The 18,483-nt window shown below is 35.1% G+C and overlaps 1 protein-coding gene across 4 annotated transcripts in view; it reads right to left on the reverse strand.

The window, feature by feature from the left end:
* Nucleotides 1–18,054, reverse strand: part of LOC143249148 (sorting nexin-17-like) — a 66,567-nt gene extending 48,513 nt beyond the window's left edge. Inside the window, exons 1-4 of one of the 4 annotated variants that reach the window (XM_076498553.1) lie at nucleotides 17,809–18,054; nucleotides 14,845–14,919; nucleotides 11,834–11,951; nucleotides 2,663–2,838 (exon numbers count right to left, since the gene is read on the reverse strand). In XM_076498553.1, coding sequence (XP_076354668.1) covers nucleotides 2,663–2,838; nucleotides 11,834–11,951; nucleotides 14,845–14,919; nucleotides 17,809–17,868 — 429 coding nt within the window. In that variant the 5' untranslated portion in view covers nucleotides 17,869–18,054. The remainder of the gene's footprint in view (nucleotides 1–2,662; nucleotides 2,839–11,833; nucleotides 11,952–14,844; nucleotides 14,920–17,808) is intronic. The other 3 variants (XM_076498554.1, XM_076498556.1, XM_076498555.1) reach the window with 3 other exon arrangements.
* Nucleotides 18,055–18,483: the final 429 nt, after the last annotated feature.

Genomic DNA, 18,483 nt, shown 5'->3' on the forward strand with positions numbered 1-18,483 from the left:
CCACAACGTGCACATGTCAGGGAACCACGACAAGATGTCTTTGAGTGGCGGATCTCTGACATTGGAAACATCAAGAGGGTTTGGTATGTATGGCGAACCCTGCAAATGAGATAACCTGCCTTGATGGTGGCAGGTGCACGTGGTGAAGTAAATGTTAAAATGAGGGTATTTGTTGGCAGTGTAACTCCATCTTTGCGAGTGGACATGCGCCTCACTGCAGAAACTCCTTGAGTGGAGAGACCAGCGAGAATCTCTGACTCGGGAATGTTCTTCAAATCCCTTTCAACAATAACTCCTCGTGAAGAATTCAAGGTAGCATGGGGTGTAACCTCAATAGATATATCCCCAATTGCCTTTGAATTCAAGAGGAGTTCACTGTGTTGGGATGTGGATGTTTCAACCAATATGTCACCAGATCAAGTTTCTTTACTGACTTTGGAGAGCCAGCAAGTCCCTCTAGTCCCTTTTGAATAAAAAAGGGGACATTTGCCCTAAAGGTTTTCGAAAGAGAATGTAATATAAGAAAATGAGGTAATGCGTGTGTTACTGATGTTGAAGATTGCTGTTCTGAGTATTCAAGAAGTGGTCGCTACCCATTGACTGTTTTTTACAATTTTATTTAAATTTTTGGAGGATCCATAGGAAAAAGGAAAAATTTCGGTACCCACTGACCCCACCCACCATGGAGCCCTACAAGGGGACGCACTACAAAGTCATGCAAGGACAATGCAGCAACGCCAGGGTTTATGAGCACTATACCCAAACACCAGCATCAGGCACAATGTCCACAACACCCGTTGAGAACTTCCAACACTGGTACTTGGTTGACTCTAGCCCAAGTGGACCAGCCGATTGACCCAAGGGGGGCCACCCAAAGGCCGCCCGTCTACAGGAATTCGAGGCCAAAGTGGTGTGTTAGGGTTGGACCCCTCAACCACCAGGATCCTCTCCTCCCCTTCATGGGTCGCCACGCACGGCAAACACGTGGGTGGATGTTTAGATCCCAGAGAAGGTAACCAGATAGAACAGAACCTTCCCTGGGAGGTCCCCTCACCACGTACAGGAATCCACACCGAGGGGTTCATCTAACAAATCCCACTCCTTGAGCCCAGATGTCAAAAGCTCGGCATTCGACTTTCTTGGACCAAGATCTCTGATCAAGTCATTGAGATCTCTTTTGTTGGGGAAGTGTGGGTTTCTCTCACTAGCTGCACCTGTGAAATTGTAATCTGGATCTTCAACGTCTACCTCCTCTTCAGATTTGCTGCTCTCTTCTGAGGATGGCTGCTTTCTCTCTACTGGAGGGGGTACAGGGAGCTCAGAGCAGTATGGCACTGGTCAATGGGTGATGGAAGGTCTGGAATCATCATAGCAGATGCATTCTTGCGAGCACAACATTTGGAAGAGTCCACCATACAGAAGTAGCAATTGCTTGAGTGGTCACAGTGGGTTCATGCCAAATTCTTGGAATAGCAAACTTCATGGCTCTCTTTTCCCCTCTGTTCACCATCTTGCAAAAGAGCAAAATGAAATTGTTATTATGAAGAATAAATTTATTTCATCCACAACTAACGTGCAAGAGCTTCATGCAAAATATTTAAATTTTAAAAGGTCTAAAATTTGTATAATATAAAATCTTACCATTCAAACAAGCAAAAACTGTCAGTCTTACCTTCTAGAGTTTTTTTTGACAGTGCTCACAGGTAAAATGCGATGCTTAGGGTTTGTCTTGATCCCTAACAGGTATGCCAAAATATGCCTTGTAGGCTTCACACATTTTAGCAGATGCTGTCACAGAGTACTTTTTCACTCTTGTCTTGATAAATTGGCAACATACATAGCAGAATGCATCTGGAGAATGCTTGCAGCTTCTTGATACCATCTCTGATAAAATCAGATTGGTCTATATGTTCAGTTAGGCAGTTGGAACTAAACTGAAGTGGTGATTGGTGACCTCCTTATATATATATATATATATTATTATGGAAAGCTTTAGAAAATTCTAAAAGGTTCTTGAAAATTCTTGTAAGTTCTACAACAATGTAGAAAGTTCTTGAAAATTTTCTATCAGCTACTTAGCACTGAAATACCTGGAATGTTCTGGAAAATGGGTAAATTTGAAATTTCATTACCCAGGTCACAAAAGCAAAGTTTGTAGAGAAATATAGGTCTTTTTCATTTACTTTAGGCATAAGCAACTGGGAAATAACACTTTCTGCCCATGAACAAGAAAAGTAAAAATTTTGTTACATAGTGTTACGAGTTTCAATCATTATAGATTTGTTTCATTTTGCGATCCTCTTGCATTAGTGTTTTTAAACTAGTAACCAAACAGTTACATCTGAGTTGCCTAGCAGAACAATAGTTTTTGCATCAGCAAGACATGTAGGACTTTATAAGAACCAAACAAATGTAAACAGTTGGTATAATATTATGGATACTAGATTAAACTAAATACTGCAAAGTCAAAACATGTAATACATGTGTGTGTGTGTAAAAGTAGGTAAAGGTTACGAAAACCAGCATTAACTTTGTACATCTCTTTTATTGAAGACCTATAGAAATAGCTTTGAGAAATTATAGCAACAAAAGTTTACCTTAAAATTTTATCAAAAAAAAAAGCAACATTACATCCCATATAAATGGAAAGAAAAACCATTACCAGCAGAACTGTGTCTGTAGAGTCAATTGTATTTACTCTGACAGTTACTTTGTGCCAATTCATCATATAAACATCCAGATCAATATCTTCTTGCACAGCATTTTGAGTTTCCTGCTGTGCACTTAAGAGAAAACCTTTAAATATGTTACAGTCTCCAATGTCAGGATCCTGTGTCACTGTAATAAAATATCCAAAAACAAATGACTTACAGCTTATGATACGTGTGCTTTCAACATAAGAAAATTAAAACTGTGAACGTTATATTACAGCATAAAACTAATATATATATATAACTTCTTCATAGAAACTGATTAACATGTGAACAGAGTGACAAACTACATGCAATAAGTGAAGGATTAACAAATATCTCTAATATTTAATAACCAGCAATAATGCTTAGAAGCCAGAATACCAGCTTACCCCAGTGATAGGTAATGAGATAATCTCCAGTTTGGCTCAAGAAAACTTGTGCCTTGCAAGTTAAGCATTTTAGAAATAAAAAAATATACACACTGTTTTTTGGGGGTTTTTTTCACATTAATATTGACAATGCTTTGAAAGTGAACTAATCATGCAGTATTTTGAACTTGATGTAGAATTACACATCATCCAAGGACATTTTCAGTTCCAGAGCTTTTAGTAAATAAATAAAAAAAAGTTTCAAACCTTTCACAATTTATTTCAAGAGGTTTCAGATGGATTTGTGGTACAAGATGGAAGAAGGCCAGCTAGTTCAGCATTTTCCTGTGCAACAGGCTTCCTAATGAACAATAGCATTGATCTCACCAAAAGGATAAAGGATAATTGGATCACCAGTTATGGTAGTAGATCAATAAAGCCAAATAGTAATTTGAAAAAAGAGATTGCTTGGAACCAAAGTGATCAATGTGCACTCCATAATAAAGCATCAAGACTGGCATTTACCAAAAGAAATGAGACTACTCTTTCAATCCTATCATTTTATAATGGATGAGAGCATGTATTTCACTTCTTCAGTAAAGTAAGAGAGATTTTACTAAACCCTACAGATGAGCTACCCCCTACATGAGTATTGGTTGCATGTTGCAAAAAAAACTAAATTGTTCATGGGTCATCATGTAAGACTTGCGATACAAGGAATTTCAACTACTATGAGAGAGAGTTATGAAGTTATGAAAATCTCTGATGAAGCTCTTGTTATTATGGATGAAGCTGGGGTCAGTGTACTTTCAGAAGAAAACAGTTGATCACTACAGTAGAAGTATGAGTATGATGCTCATGTATTACAGTAGAAGGAGAGACGAGACTGGTTGTTGTTCTCTGCATAAAGTATACACTGATCATCTTTCAAAAAACAACAGCACATATGATAAAGATTCTATGATCTTGATTATAGAGGCAGTGTTATTACAGATTAAGAAAGATCTGTCTGCAATGAAGGTCATTCTCCAGACAGATATTACAATATCTATCAGAATACTATGCTACCTCTAGCAATCCCTTTGTTGGCTTATGCTTAAGGAATTCACATTACATGATTCACTTATCCAGAAACAAAAGGCTACAAAGCAGTACTTGATGCTAATTTTGTGAAATCAATGGAGGTTCTGAAAATGTGGTTGAAGAACGGTAACAACTGTGTCCCACTACACAAGAAGTCGATAGTCTCAAATCACACAGCAGTCTTCCTACCACTATCAAGAAGCTGGTACAGCATAATATCAAACTACAATAAAAGATTATGGAATGATTTTAAATTTAGGGGGAACTCAAGAAGTTTGTCAAGAGACCTAACGATATCTTTGTCCCTTACAGTGTATCAGTCAACAGGGTGCAGATACTCTCTGATGAAAAGAATTTGTTTTTCTCTTGCCCTGATTTTTGCCTAAAAGTATTTGAGTATTCTAGAGTTGGACATGGTCTGGTCATCACTGTGAAGCCTAGAAACATTGTTTTCATGTTGCTCACAATATGTCGACTACCCACTGGCATGAAGCCGAGCCTTCAATACAGGACCATAGTCCATGTGTGGAACATGCACAGCAGTGATAGTGCCAGAACAGACAGATTTAGCTGAAGTGTCAACAAGCCCATTCTGCGAATACCAATGTGGTCTGGTATCCAGAAAAAGTGGATAGAAGTAGATATTAAAAAAATGGGCCAGTCAATTTTGAATATTAGCAAGAACAGGGTGAGAACTAACATAAAGCGATTCCAGGGCCAGTAGAGAATTAAGCAAGTCAGTATAAATAGTGTAATTTGAGTTCTGCCTAGCTTCTACGTGATTCAGCTGTAAAAGGGATTCTGCGAGCAACCACCAAACCACAACAAACCATGGCAGAGCCCACAGTCATCTAATTTCCAATTATCCATATAAATGGGAATGGAATGACAGTTCGAAAGATGATTGGCAAATAACAGACAATATTTTCAATCGGGAATGTCTGCTTTCCTCAGACGACTTAAAGACAGGTTGCATTTGGGGATTGTAATAAGCCATGGTGGGATGGGCTGACCAGTGGATACAACAATGTTATCCAAACATGGACCCAATTCATCTAACTGCTCCTGGATACGATAATCAGCTTGAAAGGAAAGAGGTGATCGCTCTGCCTGAGTCTTAATGGCTAAGAAGGTGAAGGATGAAGCAAAAATGTTAGATACCTGGCAAAAACTTTTACCTAGAGTGTCGGCAATGCTGTAGGTATCAGCTATTTCCTGGCCATTAGAAAGCAAGATCTAGAGAGGGACAAAATTATATTGCCCACTGACCTTTTGAATCTTGTCCCATATGACTTTGGAACTGGTGGTAGAAGATATGCTGGTTGAAAACTTAATCCAAGAGTTCTTCTGGCTTTGACGTCTTACCCACTGAGCATGTGCATGGGCCTGCTGGAAGGCAATGCAGTGAAAGAGTGTGGGATACCTACAAAAAATATCCCAGGCCCATTTTTGTGCCTTCCATGCCATGTGGCAGGCAAGATTCCACCACAGACTAGGATATCATGGAAAACATGTTGAGGTTTTAGGAATACACTGAGCAGCTGCCTGTATAATACAGTCAGTTAATGCTGCCACACAGTCATGTATTGATGGCTTACAGAAGATGGCAGAATAAAGTTCTGTGAGAGCAGTGAAAGAGGGCCAGTTTACTTGATCCAACTTCCACCAGACCACATGGGTAGGGTGGCATTGACCATGGCCAGTCTCTTTCAAAATCATATGAATATTATCACTGCCTTGTGTGTTTTTGTCAACCCACCATGAAAAGTGGGAGAATAGTGAAGGGGAGTAAACTGAGAGATCAATAGCAGTAGAAAACTGACTAGATGCATGGAAATAAGTAAAAGAACCACTATTGAAAAGAGAATGGTTGAGATTATAAAGCATATACTCTACAGAACAACCCCTCCCATCAATATTAGCACTTCCACAGAGGGGAGGATGTCCATTAAATTCCCCCAAGATTAAAGGGAGATAGCAACTGTTCAATGAGAGCATCAAGGTCTGATTGATCATAGGTCTCTTCTGGTGACACATAGAAAGAACAAACAGTCATGGTACAACCCAAGGAAAAACAGATAACTATGGCTTCCAAGGATGTGTTAAGTGGCAAAGACAGGGTGGGCACATGCTGATCAGCCAACAGTGCCACCCCTCCATGCACTTGTCTATCACACAGCCTATCATTCCTGTACAAAGAAAACTGCCAAAAGGTGACTGTATCAGCAGGTTTCAGAAATGTTTCCTGTGAGAAAAGACATACAGGATGGTAGAAAGCAATCAGTGCTTTGATGTCATCCAGATCATAATGTAAACCTCAAATATTCCATTGTATAAAGGTTATCATTTTTATTTATGTGTAGGCAAGTTGGGTGGAGAGCCCTTCTGTTTATGACCATGTCTTTTTCCTTTATTGTCTTTATTTGAGGGAGGTCCTTTGACCTCCATGGGTCCTGCCCTGGGTCAATTCAGCAGGTCTTTGTTGTTGGAAGAGGATTCCAGTGACTGAGGACATGAACAAATGATTGTTTTGCATCTTGGGGTGGGAGAAGAAATGAACCTGAGGAAATGCCCATACCCACAACCAAAAGAAATGGATCTTGGGGTTTGCTGAAATGTATGTTAGTGACAGAGATGGGTGTTGAAGTTGATTCATCAACGTTTTTAACCATGGAGGTCAAAAGACTTTTCATTTGAGAACAATTCTTTTGAAGGCACAGAGAGATCTGTCTGTACTCCCATTGTAGTAGTAGAATAAAGTACAGCAGCACACATCCAAGATAAAGTGGTGGACAGCAACCTTCAAACATCAGGGTAACTAATGTTTTGAATAGTTTTCAAATGCTGCACCTCTTTTTTCTTCCAACCATTTAAAACAAGATTGAAAGTAGGATGGGTGAGAACCATTGCAGTTGATGCAGTTAGGGTCCATTTCACACTCACAGGCATCGTGGTCCTTGGCACCACAATGAGCACACGACATGATGTCTTTGAGTGATTGAACTACTGACACTGGAAACATCTTAGACGGTTTGGAATGTATGGCTGTACCTTGCAATTAAGGTAACCTGCCTTGATGGTGGCAGTTGGATATGGTGACATAACTGTCAGAATGAGGACATTGTTTGGCATCAGAATTCCATCTTTGTGAGTGGAGATATGCCTCACTGCATAAACTCCTTGGGTGGAGAAATCAGCAAGAATCTCTGACTCTGGGATATTCTTCAAATCCCTCTCAACAATAATTCCTCATGATGAATTCAAAGTAGCATTAGGCATAACATCAATAGGTATATCCCATATTGCCTTCAAATGCAGGAGGAGTTCACTATGTTGAGATGTGGATGTTTCCAACAATATATCACCAGAGTGAAGCTTCTTTACTGACTTTGGAGAGCCAGCAAGTCCCTTAAGTCCCTTCTGAATGAAAAAAGGAAACATTTGCCCTAAAGGTTTGTCTGAAAGAGAATGTAGTATAAGAAAACAAGGTACAGGTGTTACAGATGTTAAAGAATGCTGCTCAGAATCTTCAAGACATGGCCATTTACCTATGGACTGTTTTTCACTATTTTATTTAAGTTTTTATTTGGAGGATCCATAATAAAAAAGGGTATTTCAATGCCCACTTACCCCATCTACCATGAAGCCCTTTGAAGGGACACACTACAATGCCAAACAAGGACACTGGAGCAAGACCAGGTTTTCGTGAGCACTATACCCAATCACCAGCGTTTGATACAATGTCCACAACACCTGTTGAGAACATCCAACACTGGTACATTATTGACCCTAGCCCAAGTGGACCAGCTGAATGACCCCTGGGATGTCACCCCAAGGCTGCCAATCTACAGGAATTCAAGGCCAAAGTGATGAGTTACAGTTAGACCTCTCAACTTCCAGGATCCTCTTCATGGGTCACCACACACAGCAAACATGTGGGTGAATGTTTAGATCATAGGGGAGGTAAACTGAAAGAACAGAACCTTCCCTGGGAGGTCCCCTCAGCATGTACAGGAATCCACATTGAGTGGGGTATGGGAGAAGATTATCAAAACATTTTCAAGTGTGAAAACAAGGGCTGTGTAGAACAGAATGAGGCAATGAAAATGGCTTGACATGGAGCAGTTTATATAAGAGATAAAGAGTGGTCCAATCGTGACTGAAAGCATCCACAACTAAAGTTAAACCAAAAACTAATGGAAATTTTGTGTTGAGCTGGGTGGCAAATGCATCCACAAGGGAATACTCAGCTAAGAGCATAACTACCAAAACACTTGAGGAGAAAGAGACCACTCTATTGGCAGAATTTCTTTGGGACAAGATGGCCAATATGTCACAAGATTCAGAATGCCAGAGATGTGACAAGCAAGAACACACAGATGTTGAAATTAGGCCCATAAAAGGATATCCAACATTCAAAAGCAAAACAAATTGGATTAGATACCTCCCTTGACAATTAAAAAACGATCAAATTGTCAAATGGATCATGACCAGTATCACTGGCAGGAAGTGATCCAAAGCCCAACAAAAAGCTAGAGGTTCCAAAAGGTTAATGTATAAAGAAAATCTTATCATCAATTAATAAACATCTAATTCCTGAGAACCCAAATAAGCTCCTCATCCCACAACAGAAGCATCTGTAAAGAGATGTAAATCAGGATAAGGAGGAGGCAGAGAAATACCAATCAAAGTGTTGAGCCTGTGAAGCTACCAGGCAAAGTCAGCTTGTAGGGTAGAGATGGATGGCAGATTATAAGGGATCCTGAATGAGATTATTGATCATACAGTGCAGACTGAAGGCAAAATGTGCACAAGCCAAAGGGATGAGGGATTCCATGGAAGCCCAGGTTACCAAGAGAGAGAAAAAACCTTTCGCACATGAAGAGAAAGCTTGTATGAAATCAAAAGCTCCATTGCCTTTAAATGAAGAGGTAATTACAGGGTCATTAAAACTGCAAACCACGGATGTGAATATGATGGGCAAAGACTGACCATGCAACAGAAGATGTATAGTGCTAATGCAGGATTGATTGGAAGAGCATGGAACTGAAACATCTGATCCCTAAAAACAAACCAAAGGATGTTGGAAACATTGAGATATGAAAGTAAGCATCAGTGATGTAAATCTTGGTCACCCATTGATCTGGAGTAAATGACTATCAGGAATCAAGAAAAAATTCTGCAGTGAAATATGGAAGATTAACGAAGAGATGCAAGTTGGAGAGATCAATAACATGATGCCAAATCCTGATCTTCTTGGGAACAAACACCCAGGAATAAAAATATAGAGAAGGGTGAAATGTTTGTTCCATATTGTTCTTGTTGTTGAAAAGATCTCAAACCATCTCAAAGAGATGCTAGTAAGAATATGGGTCCTGATGAGGAAAAGTTTTGGGATAAAGGGGGAGAAACAAAAAATTGGAGATAATAACAGGAGCAGGAGGTTTGACAAAATGAGAAAACAAGAATTTGATGAGCAGACTCTAAGGTATTGGGAAGATCCTTAAAAACAGACTGGCACAATAAAGAAGCCAAACAGAATCATGTAAATAGGATGCAGACAGACACATGTGACAAGAAAGCATCTCTTCCAAGGAGATAACAACAGAGTAGCCATGCCTAAAAGGACAAGGCCTTGGAAAATAAGAATGCCAATGTAGGAAAAAGAAGGGAAAGTGTATTTGCTGAAAATCCTTCATAAGATTGGTGAATAACCTCATAAATAAGTTAAATGGATGAGATATAAGAAAGGATAATAGTAATCAGACATGGATTAGAATCCAAAAATGGATGTATACAGTCAGCTAAACATGGAAGCCAAGGCATGCTGGCACTCAAATGTAAATGGGTAAAAATCTGTCTAGCATGTACTCAAATATCAGGAGGGTGGGATATCAGATAACCTTACATGGGGTAGAATGAAAAAGGGAGGGGGAGGAATCATAAGGCACATAGGAAAGAAACGAGACAGGAGACATACATCATGTTCAAATATTCAGACAAAGAATGAGGGAGATCAAGAGGGGTAGAAAGGGAAAGCACAGAAAGGGAGTAGGTGGAAAAAGACTGTCCAAATCTTCCTCCTCAGGAATAGAAAGAAAAAAGGAGATCCAAATTGAATTTTGGAGAGGTAGCTGGTTGCAGGATAGACTCTAACTTGCAATGCATCAGGGCCAAGATCTCCCCAGCTGAAAGTGTGAAACCCGGAGCAACAGAAATAGTTATTGTTAGTATCCATACCATTGCAGTAATACTAAATGGAGAGTTAGTTTTGTAGAAATAAAAAGAATCTTTCCCCACAAAAATTCCTACCAAAAAAAGAAATACTAAAAATTAAAGTGTCAATACAGTAGCATTTAGTGAAATCACAATGGATAATACAAAACATGATGTGAAAATCATCTGAATGTCATTTCAAGAAAAAATGAGTGTTCCACAACATAAAGGAAATCAACTGCACAAGAAGGGTGTACCACACTCCTCCTTGTGGAAGATTGATAGATGCTCGTTTGTATGCTACAGCACAGCTATACCATATGAAATCATATGGGATTAGGTGGCAACAATAAGGCTAGAGACAATTGAAAATTACACATATAGAGGGCAACACAAGTCAAGAAAAGTATTATGTGAGAAGTATGATTTGGTACCAGATTATATTACATGTCACAAAATGATTTGAATTTATTTGAAAATTAAAACTTTTATTGTATTAGGTATCATGTTTATAACATTTTTTAACTATTTGATAATATTATTGTTTCAGATAATGTATATATTCAATGTTCCACAGAAAATAATTTCTAAATACACACATGTAAATAATTTCATATTTCTGTTTCTTGGTTTCATGTGCTTTGTTCAATAATATTCAATAGCCACAAGTATTCATTTATCCACATATTATTACTATTATGTTTTGACTCCTTGTGTGATTACTGAAAATTTAACATTTAAGCCACACAGAATGTTAGCTAAGAAAACTACAAGCCATGACAAACTGAAGCTCTGAAACACACTAACTTCCTCACATTTCATCACACATTTATTAATTATCACTTTCTTCAGTACCATCATCTAAATATATTTAAAAGTTTGACATGTAATGGCTTTTCTCTTCATTACTACTTTGACAGTAAAAAGAACATACTTATTAAGTATTCCATACAAATGAAATAAAACTGAAAGTTTAAACTGGGCACAAGTTAAAATCCACTAGCAATATTCCTACAAGTGAACAATTTAATAAAGTGTTTGCAGGTTTCTCTTTCTCAAGCTTTACATGCTATACTGTTTCACACTGCTAACCTTTTAAGGGGAAGCAGTTAATCAAGTGACATTCTGAAAGCATACATGCAAAGGTATTGGACACTATTAAAACAGCATATGAATGAAAGCATGCAAACTTGTCAAAGATAACTCTTCTTAATTACACCAGTCCATCTAACCAAAACTTCAAGAATAAATGGTAGTCCACTTATATGTCCATGCTCTTGTGCCTCAAGATCAATATTAATTTCATAATTTTATATTATTATTAATTCACTGACATATCTAAAAGAAATGAAAAAATGCTTCAAAGAACAGAATATTTTATTGAATGGCATAGCACACACATACCTTTAAGTAGAACTTCAACAGCTTTTTCTAATGAATCCAAATATTTTATAAAACAGTCTGTAAACTTACACATTTGGATATACTTCTCCAATAAGACACGACGTTCCTCTAGCTGAGGGGGTGATAATGGAAGAAGCTTCTTTGGAGGGAAATGGGGCAGATATGTGGACCCATACTCTCTCTTCAACTAAATAGTATCAAAGTGAGATTCAAGACAATTCATTCACAATGCAATACAACATGTAAATGAAAGACAAAAATACTTTATGACTGCTTAAGTTGTTAGTTATCACTTGCATATAGTACAATCACTTTAAGATATAAAATTCACAATCTCTATACAAACATTCAAATAATTCAGTAACCAGTGAAACAAAACTAAATTACATTAACCCTTTTGCTGTGCATTCGGTGTAATATACACAAGAACATCTGCACATGCACATGAATATTTGCCGACTTCTGGTACAATACATGTATCTTCACAAAATTTGGTGGACTTTTAATAAAGAGTCTGTCACTTGACCAACCTCATAACTGTCATAATAAAATTAGGAAATAAATATAATGCTTTTTGTGCTAGAATGACTGCATATACAAATGTTTAATCTAAGTAGCTTAAATCTCATAACATTATATATTTACATATATATGTATTATTTTGTATTATATTCATCTTCCAGTCATGCCTAGATAAAATTACATAGCTTGCATTGACATGGTACATGTGCATTCATGTTACATATCCAGTAATATAAAACTGACCTTTAGTCTTCCCTGTCTTGGCTGTGTTTTAATGGACTAGTATTTTGTAATATAGAGTCACATTTCAATTATACATTATATGTATATAGATTATTACCATTTAGAAATAAGTTAAACTTTTCTTAAAATATATCACAATAAATCAAAAAGTAAAGCAAACAAGTATCTCTTTTTGATACGACCCCTATACTTAGTTGCTGGAAATAGGTTACTAAGCTTTCTAAAATTTCATGTGTAGAGGATATCAAAATTTTGTATATTTTGTGCATGCATGTGTGTGTGTGTGTGTGTGTGATATTTATATATACACATACAGTTGAATAACCTGAAAAAATCATATATAACTACACTGATACCATAAAATTCCACTATAATTTATTAAGCTTAGTAACTAAAATGTATTTAGATTTTTAAAATAATATGAAACTGAGCAAACTAAAGACACAATCTACTTCCTTCAAATCTTGGATTGAAAGAATATGGTAGCCTTTTCACAGATTAAAATGGCTGAGAAAAACCACTCTGAGGACATTCTAAGCTATTGATTGGTTATTCACATCACATATTGAAGTAAGTGTTAAAAAGAGAACGTTTTGAAAAATGGAAAAAGGTGAATGAGGCCACTGTACTTGACTCAGTATGTAAGCCATACCTCAGCAAAATAAAAAGACATGAAGTTCTTACTTTATATTTTAGTTTGGAAACTAATAATTTGAGTTCCTAATTTGTTCAAAACTACAGACATAGTACCTTGACACCACGAAGAACTAATTTTAAACAGTGTTGCATTCAACATACCATCTATATTTAGATGTGTTCTTTTAATATTTACTTTTAAAGTAAAATCTTAACTCATATATAATATTAAAGTTTGAATTATAATCTACCATTTGATTCCAAACCTACTGACATAAAATAATAGTTCAATAAAATTTTCAATGCAGGTCAACAAACACGATGACATGGCCTTTGATCCATGACCCATTGTGAAAGAGTTAATTAAAATTTATATGCTGATAAAAGGGTGAAATACAACCACACTGTTTTATTTATCAGAAAATCATTTGAACACATAATGATAATAAAATGAACCAAAATCATACCATTGTGTAAGCCAGTTGCTTGTCACATCATGCACTGTACTGAATAAAAATGGGCACTTGACAATCCACATTGTGTGTTAGGTATTGCGGATATAAACAAATCATACAGAAATATGCCCAAGGGAACATGTTAAAAACTGATTAAAACTTAAGATTAATTTATGTATAGAGTACGGGTGAAAAGAAATAATGCACACATATTATGCTTGTGTTTAGCTCCAAACTGCCATACATAATAGCATTTAATCAATAAATGCTAAGCTAATCTTTCTATGTCCCACTGTACTCTGTCTGAAGAGACATCTTAACATGCAAACAATAAAATCTGTGTGCAGTATCTGAAGACAAAAGCTGTTTGTGCTCTTTTGACATATTTTGAAAATGAATCTCTAATTGTACATACAAGTTAACCTTCTTTCATTCAATATTTTTATGTTTGACTTGTATAATTTTATTTTTCAGTATTTAAATGCTCTTTAAGCTATATTGAAAAAACATGTTTTACATATGAACACTACAATATTATATGTAGTAATAACATGGTATTTTCAAAATGAAAATTTAATATACTATATCACTTATTAACATGAAATTTCATTTACAGTTAAAATTTAAATAAAGTTTATAGTATTTCAGGATACTTGATATAGTCATTTTTTTTAGTTTACCTATCAAATTTCCATAATTTTATGTTTCCACACTTAAATTATGTAGAAAATCAAATTAAACAAAGAATTACTCATCTACATGGTAATACAATGGCATGCTGTTGTTCAAACTTCATGCTATTACAACGTATATATATATAGACCCTTGAAATAATTTTCTTTGTTTTATGTTTTGTAACATTCTTTTCACTTTTTAAAAATATTTTTGTTTTAGCATAAGATAAATAAGTATACCAAATAGTTTTTGTTATAAAGTACATTTCTATCACATGCAATTACCATAGGTATCAAGTATCATACTTCAACCCTTGAGATTACCAATTTATCACTGTAATTATTTCTGCTGGTTACAAAGACAGATGTGTGCCGCTTTCCAATAAGCTGTCTCATCTCATCTCTCTCATTTTCACAAATGCACTTTCTGAATACTTTCTTCCTGTCTGTATTACATAAGTAATTCATCCAACTAATTACCTGCTTTCATTACAAGTGAAAGGTTTTATAATTACATAATGTAAATTAGAAGCCAATATTCAAGACTTACTTGCTCATTAAAACTGTGCAGTTGTCGGTATCGAACAGTACAGTGATAAGCTCCATTGATGTGGATATTATATCCCTAACAAAAGATATGTACAAGTTCAATGAATAACAGCAGTTTTACAGTTTTGCCATACTTATATCATTTATGTTTAAAACTTCATTTTTTTTATAATGGTGTCTGGCATTATAAACAATATATTACTTCAACTCCCTCAATTTAGGCTCAGCCAATCAATTTAACCAACTATATGACCTCTTTGTAATTGTTTAAAGTTTTTTTTTTATAGATTTAATACTTTTAACTTTCAATAGTGTGTGTACACCTTCACAAAATTTAATAATCTTTCAGTTAACATTAAAGTCTTTCATAGACAGGTAATCATATATTTTAGTGAAGTATTTTTAACAACCTACAATAAAGATTTGTCCATCATTACTTAGAGTACTTCTTTTGAATATTCCATGTGCAAAGTGATTTTCATATTAAGATGAAAATATTTTTCCTTATTTCAAATTTCCTTTGTGTAATTCCTAAAACCTTGTAAATACATTTCAAATGTTTGTTTTCAGTAACACTTTATATTTTAACTGTTATTTTCTCTTCCTTAACTTGATACAAGGTTGGTTAATTTGACTGACCTCATAACAACCACACACACAATCAAAATTAATCTAAATTACCCTCTTTTTCTTTCTAAAATTACTTCAAACTGTAACATGAAACTACATTCATTTAACATAAGTATATATATTTATAGTTAGATTTTATTGTTTTATTGTCCTTTGAATGTGTTTAAATATTTTCTGTGCTATTATATTTTGTAAATTACTTAAGGAACACATAGCTCATGCTATCAAATTACATTACATACAGAGAAATGATCACTTGCATCCAGATGTTCCCTAATTTCCACCTTCTCAATCACTTCTACATTTGAAATTAACAAATTTAAAATAACAATTTATCATGTTAAAATGAGATGACATAGATCGACCAAATGATTTTTTTATATTTTAAAAATGAAATCATACGAGACATTTGAAATGAGTACCAGCAGTTTTGTTTTTCAATAATTGCGGATAAGTTTTCCTAACAATATGTTAATTGGATTTAATTCTTTTAAATCTGACTGGTTGCGTATCTGGATATTAAAGACTATATTTAAGTATCATAAAAATACTTTTTTTGTGTATGTTTCGTTATGAGTTAGTCTCAATAAACCTTTTCATCTTCTATATTTAAATTAGTCACATACTTACTTAGCAGTAAAATGCAATAGTTAGTATTATATGCCAGTTGATTAACTAATGGCCTTTATTAATTGATTAATCCTTTAATACAGTGTTCCTCAAAGCATGGTATATACAAACAAATAGAAAAAACAAAAAAAAACAACTGACAATGGTTACTAGCTAACAGTTACCATCCCACTAATCAGTAGTTCAAAAATTAAAAAAAAGAAGTCAGAATCAGTGCAGCAGTTGATACTTTACACAGTTGCCTTCCCTCTAATCAGTAAAAATTATGGTGGCTGGTGTCTTTCACTTAGTCAGCAGTTCAAAATTAGAGGCCATGGTAATAGCCATAGTTCCTGTGCAATAAAAACATGCAAGGTGAGCAAGTCTAGTGCAATGGAAATTGAATCCAACACCCTCAAATCTTGACCCCTACCCCCAACTCACCAAAGCTGAAGAAACAAAGTAAAACAATAAACAAATTACAAGACTGAAACTGACCACAGCAAAGAGCTCGTGTCACTTTGTGCTTAATAACAAACTTAACAGCAATATTCTGATTACTTGGATAGTTAGAATACTTGAAACCATTATCTCAATGCACTGGGCATACGAAAATTTGCATAAATTTTCACCTTGATTGCTATAAATATGACTGCAAAGTAGCCAAAATAAACATTTTTTTGGGGGCTGCATAAAGTATGACCACATAAAAAGCTCTAAATAAAAAAGGTACCTGGATATATTGGATCAAGGTATAACCCTACTAAGTTTCAAATCAACTTGCCAAGAAATGAAGGAATGGCAACTAGAGAATTAAATCAGTGTATCCAGGAAATATAAATAAAATGCAAAAAGCAGAGTAGTCAAAAATGGGTATAGGCATTATAAACAGATAAAATACTATATAATATTAATACTAAAGAAACTTAAACAGCTATATAAACAAATAAAAGAAAGGAAAAAAATATATTTTGATTAAGTTTAGTCAGGATCCTTTGTATCTAATTATTGTGATAATAAATGTTTGAAAAAGTTAAACCCTGATGCAGTGAACACAGTAACAGAATTTTAAATAAAAAATATCTAAGCCACTGGTGTCAAGCTTGAAAAACTTTAAAGAGAATTTTAATGAATTGTAATTTTATTTCATTTTCTTTATTATTTATTTTCAATAAGTCCAAAAATCATCTACAAATGACAACAGATTAACCTCAATAGTTTTGCCTATAACCCTTGATGAAGGAAAATCTACTTTTTAAAAGGGCTCAAGTTGTTTTCTCTTGCAATGTTAAACAGCATTTGAGAGCAACAAATAGCCATGGCAATTATGGTCTATGATTATATTATGCACTTTAGCCTTTATATATTTGTAAAGGTACTTGTGCATTTAATTTGAAACGATTTAAACAAATACTTTCAAGCGCTACAATTGTTCATACACTCTGGCATTTTGATTCTCCAATAATTTACAAAATAGGTTCTCTATCTGGTAACATCCATATTTATATAACTTACAAGTCTATACAAATATCCAATATACTTCCTAACGAATATTTCTACCAATATTTTAACCTTTTTGTCTTACAAGTTACAAATGAATGTCGCATATTGTTTAACTTTACAACCAGTCTGACAGTATACGCCCACGTTTATCTCAAGTACTGCCAGTGCCATTGTCAATTTTTGACAAGCTACATTAAAATACTGAACTAGGTTAACAACATACCACATATGTTCCTCCGTGGTTATCTTTAAGCTCCTGTGTATCAGGAATTGAAAAATGCATTTTGCAGGAAACGTTATACGAGACTTACACAGAGTGCCATGTATTAAAACATTTTAAGAACGATAAAAAATAAAACAAATTAATAAAAACAGAGCACTATGTTGAGATATCTACCACCTTCTTCTATTTGGACATTCCGTACATCAACAAAACGCTACCTATCGATGACTAAAATAATTAAAACAACTTTCTTTACAAGTTAAAAGTGAATTGGTTATCCTGCGAAACATTACTTTTACTTCAGAACAACGATTAAAACCCCACATGGTTTCACTGAACAGATAACGAAACAAAGGTTTGTTGATAGGATATCACAATATAATTCCTTTGAAGGTAATAGTCTCGGTAGTTGCTATTAATTTCATAAAGTAACACTTAGTTGAATGTAAAAAAAAAGTTTATTTTTTAATATAAATATTAACGTATTATATATCATAAATTATTTCTCTCAAGAATTAGTTTGAGTGTGTGTGTGTTTTTCTTATAGCAAAGCCACAAAGGGCTATCTGCTTAGCCCACCGAGGGGAATCGAACGCCTGATTTTAGCGTTGTAAATCCGGAGACATACCGCTGTACAAGCGGGGGGTAATTAATTTAAGATCAACAAATAATTTT

The sequence above is a fragment of the Tachypleus tridentatus genome, chromosome 4, assembly GCF_004210375.1.
Source record: "Tachypleus tridentatus isolate NWPU-2018 chromosome 4, ASM421037v1, whole genome shotgun sequence".
Lineage (NCBI taxonomy): Eukaryota > Metazoa > Arthropoda > Merostomata > Xiphosura > Limulidae > Tachypleus > Tachypleus tridentatus.